Below are 9,767 nucleotides of genomic sequence, written 5' to 3'. Positions count from 1 at the left end.
TATCGGTTATAAAATATAAAGCAAAGTAAAACAATGTAAGGTGCAACAGTATAATCAAAACAATATCAGAAAATGAGAAGGATTCAGAGACAAATATACACTCAGTGCACAGAAACATCACCAGGGGATCTCCCGGGATCCCATCCCGTAGTCTCAAACGTAAATACTCGGGGATCTCAGTATCCTCAATATGTGTGCTAGGGATCTCTTGTTATCCCGAGGATCTCTTGGTATCCTCAATATATGTGTTGGGGATCTCTTGGTATCCCGAGGATCTCTTGGTATCCTCATGTATGTGCCGGGGGATCTCTTGGTATCCCGCACTACAGTCAAAATTAATATAGGTGAAGGGGATCTCCCGGAATACTCATCCGTAGTCCCAAAATAAAAACCCAACAATATCAAGGCAAGAATACAAAAATTTCATTCAAGTCCGTACCAAGAAACAGAGATTTCTATTCTAACATGCTGCACAGAGTTCACATAAACAGTTTAAGCAGATAGGACAATTAATACACTTAAGCATGCTTCTCTAAACTACGCAGTAGGCTTAAAATACAAGTAATGTTCAAGAAGAAAGAAGCACAGTTACTTTATTTATAAAAACGGATTTCCAACAATTAGCACGTGTACGCACTCGTCACTTCACGTACACGGCATTTATATAACAACAATACCAAATCCTAGGGGGAATGGCCCCCACACAAGGTTAGACAAGCACTTACCTCGAACCAGCTCAATCAAGTCTATACCACGTTCTTGCCACGAGTATCCGACTCAAAATGGCCCAATTATATTCAAAGTAACTGCATAATGTAAATAACACTTCAAGTAACTAATTCAACTAATTAATTCTAAGCTAATACGCGAAATTTGGAAAAATGACCAAAATGCCCCCCGGGCCCACGTCTCGGAATCGGGTAAAACTTACAAATTCAGAATCCTCATACTCTCACGAGTTCATTTATACCAAAATTATTCCAATCCGACATCAAAATCTAGATCAAACCCCAAAATTAGGCCTAAGAACTTTTCTCCACTTTTCCTCAATTTTTCATCCCTAATCCGAAATTAAATGACAAAACTAAGATTAGATTATAGGATTACAACTAGAAAGGGATTAGGAATCGTTACCCACTGATTTCCTCTTCAAAATCCTACCAAAATCGCTCTCAACCGAGCTCCAAATCGTTTTTCCAAGTTTTGATTTCAAACCCTCGAAATTTCCTATTTCTGCCCAGCAAATCCGCTTCTGCGGCCATGGGACCGCACCTGCGGTCCCGCTTCTGCTGAAAGAATCGCACATGCGATATTTCATTAAAACTCAGCTTCCGCTTCTGCGACTCACTTACCGCACCTACGATTCCGCAGGTGCGTCCAATACATCGCACCTGCGGCTTCTGGGGCCCGGGCTAATCCCAATTTTGCGGTCCCTAAGCCGCTTCTGCGGCACCGCACCTGCAGTCCCATTCACGCAGGTGCGGTTATGACAGGTTCAGCCAACATCAAATTTTCCTAAGTCCAATTCAACTTCCGTTAAGCACCCGAAACTCACCCGAGGCCCCCGGGACCTCAACCAAACATGCCAACCAATCCTAAAACATCATTCAAACTTGTTCCAACCTTCGAAACGTTCAAAACAACATCAAAACACCAATTTAACATCGGATTCAAGCCTAAGAACTCCAAAAACTCTCAAATTACACTTTCAATCAAAAAGTCTATCAAACATCGTCCGAATGACCTGAAATTTTGCAAGCACGTCACATTCAACACTACGGAGCTACTCCAACTTTCGGAATTCCATTCCGACCCCGATATCAAAATCTCACTATTGAACCGGAAACTTCAAAAATTCAACTTTCAGCATTTCAAGCCTAAATAAGCTACGGACCTCCAAAATACAATCCGAACACGCTCCTAAACCCGCAATCACCCAACGGGGCTAACGAAACCAACATAATTCCATTTTGAGGCCGTCTTCACCCTGCTCCGACTACGGTCCAAATTCTAAAACTTAAGCTCTCTTTTAGGGACTAAGTGTCCCAAAACACTCCGTAATTCAAAACAAAACATTCTAGCAAATCAAAATAGCATAAACAAATACGGAGAATGCAGTTAATAGGAGATTGGGGCATAAATTCTTAAAATGGCCGGCCGGGTCGTTACAAGTTCGATCTTTTAGGAACACCATTCTCTGTTTACCCTTGTCAAGTACTGAATATAAGTAACTCGTTGAAGGGGTCACCTACAAAATTTATCAACTATCATTAGTGGTGACAAAGCAAATGCCCTCAAAATACATATACTAGAGAGCCTACAAGATTCACAATAGCTTAATATCATGTCAAACCAACTAATATTTCAGCAGTAGGGTAGGCATAAATGCTACATTAAATTGAAAGTCTTTGCTTTTGTGCAGGGGGACACTAGCTTAACAGAATCACACAAAGGGTTCAAGATATAACAGATCCGTGAATTCGGCATGATATCATATTCTATGCACAAGTATCTACAGATTCCAGTCATACGTTCATCTGATGTGACAATTCAAGATTGTCCATCAGCATTGTATCATATTTTTTTCCAAGATCAGTGAATGACTCTACTGCATTCTTTAGGTTTGTAACATTCCATCGTCCGATCAATTGACTTATGTAGTCTAGCAAAGGCAGTACTAGGAGTTCCCTAGCAGCCTTGAGTGCTGCATTGATCGACTCCGCAATGTTTGAAGTCATCGTCAATGTTCTGTTGACAGTGGAATATGCTCTGGACCATCTTTCATACCCAACGTTCATTAAGTAATCTTTGACCCTCTTATCAATTTTCTCTACCTCTGCCATGTGGTAATCAAACCTCTCAACTGTGTATGCTTTGGCCATAGCAAAGAATATGTCTTTGAGAAGCAAATGGTTTTTTTTTTGTAATTTTTTTACATTATTCCGTAGATGCCATATGCAGACACAATGAGGTACTTGTGGATACAATGTTGCCGCTGCATTTTCAATGCCTTCATGCCTGTCCGAGACTATGCACATTCCCTCCCTTTCCCCAAATGCATCCTTGAATCTCGCAAAAAACCACTCCCAGGAAGCATTATTCTCTGAATCTACTATGGCATATGCGAGTGGTAGGATATTACCTGCTGGATCTTGTGTTGATGCTATCAATAATGTTCCTCTATATGTCAATTTAAGAAAGGTTCCATCTACAACAACAACCGGTTTGAAATACTGCCATCCTTTTATAGACGGATATAGTGCAATGAAAGCATACATGAACAAGTCTTCCTCTGTTTTTTTCAAACTTACTACTGACATAGGATTTGTAAGAACCAGCATATAAAAGTAGCTTGGCAGCTTTTCATATGATTCGCTCGGGTTCCCTCTCAGTACTTGAACTGCATATTCTTTCGATCTCCATGCTTGCATATATGTCATTTGAAGACCATACTGCTTGTTCATGTCTCCAATTATGTCATTAGGAGTGTATATTGTTTTTGGGTCTTTATACTTGTCTATCAGAAGACTGCCGATGAGTTTTTCAGTAGCTTGACGTTGTGCGTAAGATCTGTCTTTCAGGGGGCATGAGTGCACTTTGCTAAAATTTCTGACCTTGAAAAGGTTTGCTTTTTTCAGGCTCGAAGACTTAAAATACCAATCACAGTTGTTGTTGATGCATACTAGGCAGTACCTACGACAGGATATAAACTTTTCCATCAATAAACAGAGCGATATGAAATACAATGATATATAGTGATACACACTGCCATCAACAATACTAGATGAAAAAAATACAATGACTATACAGTACTAACGGTGCCAACCACAACTTAAAAGTGTACAACCATATACTTACAAGCAACAACTTATTTTCTGCATAATTATGCTTCTAACATCAACTACGATATACATTGAGATACATAATTATACAATAATTATTTTGATACCTGCTTTCACTTGATCTATGCACCTTAAACTGAATTTTTTTCTTTACTGCCAAGTGCTTTATGACTTTGACTATCGTTGCCTTGTCTTTATAAATTTGACCTTCTTCTACATCTATGTGTCGAGGGTCAGTTATTATTGTATTTTCATCAGATTCTATATCATTCCAGTCTTCTCCATCCCCAAACTCGATCATCTTAATTGTATCGCCATTGTATCTCTCCTCTACAACTGAGCTTTGTGCACATTCTGAGGAAATCACAGTAGAATTGGAATTGTAGCTGATCATGTCCATATCCTTTTCACTCGATGTTATACAAAGGGGATACATTGTAAATTCTGAGCTTTTTTTCAGCTCAAGATATACACATACACCCATACTATTGTGTATCACTATTGGCGGAGAACCGTTTTGGACAGTGTATTTGATTTCAATAGCATTCAATGAAGTATCTATCATAAGTTGTTTCGAAATCACTTCTACAAAATCTTCAAAACTTATATTTGGAGTAACTATTACAGCATCTGCATTATAATCTACAAAGCTGTTGTCAACATTCCATCGGCCACCATACTGAATAAAAATTGGTACATTTGCCATTGAAGTAGCTGAAATTAGGTCAAAACTCACTAATTCCTTGATTGATTTTGATTGCAGTTCGTAGTTCCTTCTACACAGAAATTGCAAAAGCTGTATCTACACAGAAATTTTGAAGGTATATAGTGAAATTGATCGATTTTGAGTGAAATTTGGAGCTCCTTTGGATCCTTTGGAGAATTTTTGGGAGAGAATGCTATGATTTACAGAGGGAGAGAATGTCGTGATCTGGTAAATTGATAGCTTGAAAAAGGAAAGGAAACGTGATTCTCGGATGCGTGATTGTTGGAAGCGTGATTCTCCGATGCGTGGTAAATTGATACGCTTGTGTGTATCTCTAAATTTTGGTAAGTGTTTAATTTTGGGCTAGAGGTTGGTAAGTTTGTGTTTAAATTGGCTATTTCTGTACTTTTCCCATTTTTAAGTCCGTTCCGAGTAAGCCCGTGGTCCGTGAGGCTGGGCTGGACCGGCCCGTGGGCCTAATAAAAATATTTATTTGAAATATATAAAATATAAAAAATATATGACATTGTAGCATCGGAATCAGCATTTAGCATTGATGGGCGTGTTCTTACCAAGTACAGAAGTTGCATCTATCATGAAAATGTCCAAACACTTGTTACTACTCGAAATTGGTTGCACGGTTTTTTCCAAACTCAAACTGGTAATATTTTTTTATGTGAATTTGAATATTATTAGTTTTTAAATTTAATTATTCTTAATATTTAACTAATTAATATTGCATAGATTTAGATGAAAGTGAAGATGTTAAGACTTGATGAAGATGATGTGTTAGATATCCCATAAGCATCATGGACGTTCTTTTGAATAGTTTGTTTTAATTTTTGACTTTTAGTGAATGAAATATAGTCGTGTCTTTTATTTTTTTGGTGTTTATTGTGATGTATTGGAACAGTAAGTTATTAAGTTTTGCGAAATTTTTTCAATAAAATATTTTTTAACTTTTAAATATTTAACTTTTTTTAGGTTAGTATTTAAAGAAAAAATGTAAAATTACATTTTTAAAAATAATGGGCCGGCTTGTGGGGGCCGACGACCCACATAGGACTAGGGTAGGCTAATCATAATAAGGCCCATCAAAATGGTAGGCTAGCCCAGCCCAGCCGGTAAGTTACTAAAGTCCACATGGGCCGGGATCAGTTAACCCGGCTCGGCCCATATTGACAGCTCTTTTCTTTTGTTTTCCGGATAGTTGGCACAATTCTTTTTATCTTTTTAGTTAAGTCATCCCATATTTAATACTTATTTAGATTAATTCAGATTTATACCATTAGAGATACTAAGCAATAAAATGGATTTGTACGAGTAAGGCCACAAAAAGATAAAATCGCTCTCTACCAAAATATTCTCATTTGTCAAGACAGTTTAGAGGTAGAATAATTTCAACCATCCCACGATACTACTAATGACCAAAAGAAAAAGGTAAAAATTGCACGGGGCGTCCTATTTGGTCGCCCCCATTTAACTTATACTTATTTTTTTAAAAAACTTTTAATTTTATTCATTTTTAAAATAACTTCAGTCCCCTTTCTTCTCCTCCTTGCTTTGCAACTCTCTCGAATCATATACACGAGAATCTCAGCTAAGCAGAAAATATACTGTATCCATTACAACTGGATATCCTTCCAAATGGAACAGCAGGATTATTGAACTGATGATGTTGGTGTTGAGGTTCAGAAGAAGTAACCTCCATTTTCATGTGGGGTGAGAGAGAAAATCCTAACCAGTTACTACTAGCATCATTATGACTATTACTATTATTATTATTGCTACTTCTGTGGCTGCTGCAATTGTTGTTATCATCATTCATAGACTTCATCTTCATTCAGTTGTTGAGGTGTTCTTGTAAGTTTGTAAAGTTTTTCTGTGGTTCAAGGTAGTTCAGTTAAATGTAAATTAAAATTACATATATTCACATTTTTCACATAAGATGAGTCCTAACTTAGCGAAACAGATGGAACAAAAGGAGCTTATTTCTCATATGAGAAGACACGGCACAATCCGGAGAAGACAGTACTCATCAACACGAAGGATAATCAAAGGAGTTATTAGTATCTAGGTTAACTACGCCAGTTACAAAACTACAAAAACAAAAACTTCACCAGTTACAAAACAAAAACTTCAACACACTTGGTTCAACACACTTGCTACTTCGGGCCCGTCTACTAGAATGCTGAAGTTTTTCGTGATTGCCTTTGCTACTTCAGCCCCGTATGCTGAAGTTATGCGAAAAAGCGAGTACGCTTGCAATTTTTTTTGCAAAGCGGGCACAAGTTAAAACGTGACACAAAAAGCGGATATAGATGCAAATGCCCCGAAAAAGGAAGACTGCTGCAAAACGACTGCGTCAGCATGGGTTCAATCTAGGATTCCTTGTATTATCCAATAATGCACAAGGAAATCTAATGGACTACACTTTCATTGTTAAGTATCTTGAAGACATCTTTATAATATTTTATAATAATACTAGTATTAATATAAGTATTCCCTTTTCCTCAAAAAAATACTCCCTCCGGTCTAAAATAAGTGTTTTTTTTTTATGTTTTCACACAGATTAAGAAATCCACCTTTTAGCATTAATTAGCAATGGAATTGACCATATTAACCTTTACTATCTCACATAAACACTCATAACACATATTCCAATACTATTTACTCCAAATACAACGTAGGAAAAAAAATAATTAATTCTCTTAAAATTTGGAAAAATCACTTATTTTGGACCACAAAAAAAGGACCAAAAAATCATTTATTTTGGACCGAAGAGAGTAAAAAATAAAGCGGTACCTTCTCAGTACTGCCCAGTCCTAGGGGTAGATGATGAGTCATAATGTCATTATTTTACGAGGTAAGAATATTGAAGTCAGTAATGTCAATCAGACTTTTACAATACTTGAAAATGCATACAAACACCGGGAATAAGTTGCACTGCAACGAATCCTAATTAGTTGAAATAAACTATATGAATCCTTGCTATTTATATTGCTCAATTGAACTCATCTCAATCTAATATTTAATAGTCCCTCCGATCTAAAATAAATGATTTTTTGGTGCTTTTCATACATATTAAGAAACTTATCTTTTAACATTAATTAACAATAAAATTGACCATATTAACATTTACCGGCTCTTCACGTAAATACTCCTAACACATATTTCAACATTATTTACTCCAAGAGCAATGTAGGGAAAAAATAATTAATTCAGTCTTAAAATCCGAAAAAATCACTTATTTTGAACAAAAAAAAAAAGTCAAAAAATCACTTATTATGAACTGGAGAGAGTACTAGTTTAATTTCTCTAAAATTAGAAGTTATGCATATCTTTAACTTGCATATGAATGTATAACTTGATATCTAAGAAGTATAAAGAAAAAAGAAAAAGAGTTTGCATGTGAACCATTGTTGGTCACTCCAACTGTGAAAATACTACGGTCAAACCTCTTTATAACAGTCCGATTGTTACGAACGGAGGGAGTATAACATAAAAATTAGTTTAAAAAAAAACTTGAATTTTATAGTGAATGATTGTTATATAGAGGCGTTGTTATAAAGAGATCTAACTCTACCATTACCTTTCTGAACCTCAGAGGATGAATTATACCATTGTACATTTGTTTATCAACATTACAATGATAATGAACCCCTATTTTTCTTAGCAAATCTAATAACAGAATTGCATAGTAGACAACACATTTTTACCAAAATTTTCCTCTGTACTAAAACGAACTTCAGCTCAAGAATTTTCAACTAGATTCTACTTTTTGTACACTAGTCTTGAAGAGAAGTACATATAGCTTGTGATCCATAGAAAAATATATGAAACCACCAACAGAATGTGTCACAAAAGAACCAAAACTGGTCCCTACTATACAATGCCATGCTGGTCCATACACCCCATCAAACTCCTGGAAAACATAAATCAGAAACCCATTCATCCAATAATCAGTAATTCATCAAAAACAACCCAAAAAAATGCATAATTATTACAGCAGTAAATTTTTTCTTTTACCTTTTTGAGGGTAAGAGCAAGTGCTTTAGAGGTGAACTTCTCCAAGCTATCATGAGTTTTTCTTGCACAATTGACAACATGAATCTGCATAAAAGGTGGCATATCCACAGACACAACTTTCACACCATTACAAGAGTAGAAATCAGCTAACTCAATCTGTGAACTACATAATGATTTCCTCCTTAATAAAGATTGCTTTTTTATCTCATCAATCCCTTGTTCAAACCCCTTTAGCCTTTCATTTTCTTGACTCCTAGACAAATTGATAAATGCCCTTTTAACATCCAGTTCTTTGTGGAACTCTTTCCCCTTATGGGAAGAAACTTTCTTGATTACTTCTTTTTTCTGCACAACAATTTCTTTGTCAATATCATGGTCTTTGTTGTAACATTCATTGACAGATTTTCTTTCCTTAGAGATCCCATGTTGGCTCTTTGACTTGGTCAACGCTGTACATGAAGAATCAAAAGCAGCTGAATCAGTCCAAGATTTGAGCTTTAAATGGCTGTCATCTGAAGAATATGAATGCCCAGATGGATGTTTTAAGGAAGATTTGAGGTTTTTATGATTTGCATATAGCTGGGAAAATTGGTTGGAGATGTTGTCTATAGTGTTGGAGGGAACACAATAATAAGGATGTGGTGGACAAGTCTTGGAGTTGAAGGGATTGGGTTTAGGTTGCTTTTTGAGAGTGGGATCCATGGAAATGGAAGTTTTAGGCTTATGGTCTGAAGTTGCTAAAGTGCGCCTGTGGGTGGTATTGTGTGCCATGAGATAAGCTATCAAAGAAATGAAAGGGAAAGGCTAAAAGGGAAAAGTGAAGAGAAGTGATGTTGGAGAAACTGCAGAGTTTGTAGAGTGGGGTAAACAGGTTAACACCTGACTGGATTGGAACTTGTGAGAGTTAAGCGGGAGATACGGCTAAATTGCGCCGTGTGCGGAGGATATGAAGGGGACAAGCATTGCTGTTCATAAAAACCCGAAAAATTGAATCAAACCGAAAACTAATTCAAATCGATCAAAAAATCCAATACTTTTTGGTTTGGTTTGATTTTGATTTTGAATTTTAAAAACCGATCAAATTTGATTTGGTTTTGGTTTTAATCAGAAAAAAATCGAACCAAACCGACTATAGGAGTAGCTATTTCAAATTTATTATTACACCTATATATATGTATATTTTTATAGAA

At 36.3% G+C, this 9,767-nt stretch overlaps 2 protein-coding genes across 2 annotated transcripts; both read right to left on the bottom strand.

The window, feature by feature from the left end:
* Positions 1-2,525: 2,525 nt before the first annotated feature.
* LOC109243442 (protein FAR-RED IMPAIRED RESPONSE 1-like) lies at positions 2,526-3,464 on the bottom strand. Its single transcript, XM_019410375.1, has one exon. It carries the CDS (start codon positions 3,462-3,464, stop codon positions 2,526-2,528), a length of 939 nt encoding a protein of 312 aa, XP_019265920.1.
* Positions 3,465-8,112: 4,648 nt separating this feature from the next.
* LOC109243447 lies at positions 8,113-9,507 on the bottom strand. Its single transcript, XM_019410379.1, has 2 exons — positions 8,578-9,507; positions 8,113-8,473 (listed from the first exon to the last, which is right to left on the bottom strand). Exons 1-2 carry the CDS (start codon positions 9,346-9,348, stop codon positions 8,312-8,314), a joined length of 933 nt encoding a protein of 310 aa, XP_019265924.1. The 5' UTR covers positions 9,349-9,507; the 3' UTR covers positions 8,113-8,311.
* Between the last annotated feature and the right edge of the window lie 260 nt (positions 9,508-9,767).

Source organism: Nicotiana attenuata, unplaced genomic scaffold, assembly GCF_001879085.1.
Source record: "Nicotiana attenuata strain UT unplaced genomic scaffold, NIATTr2, whole genome shotgun sequence".
Classification (NCBI taxonomy): domain Eukaryota; kingdom Viridiplantae; phylum Streptophyta; class Magnoliopsida; order Solanales; family Solanaceae; genus Nicotiana; species Nicotiana attenuata.
The sequence above is the reverse complement of the archived record's forward strand: the minus strand, read 5'-3'. Positions and strand labels throughout refer to the sequence as shown.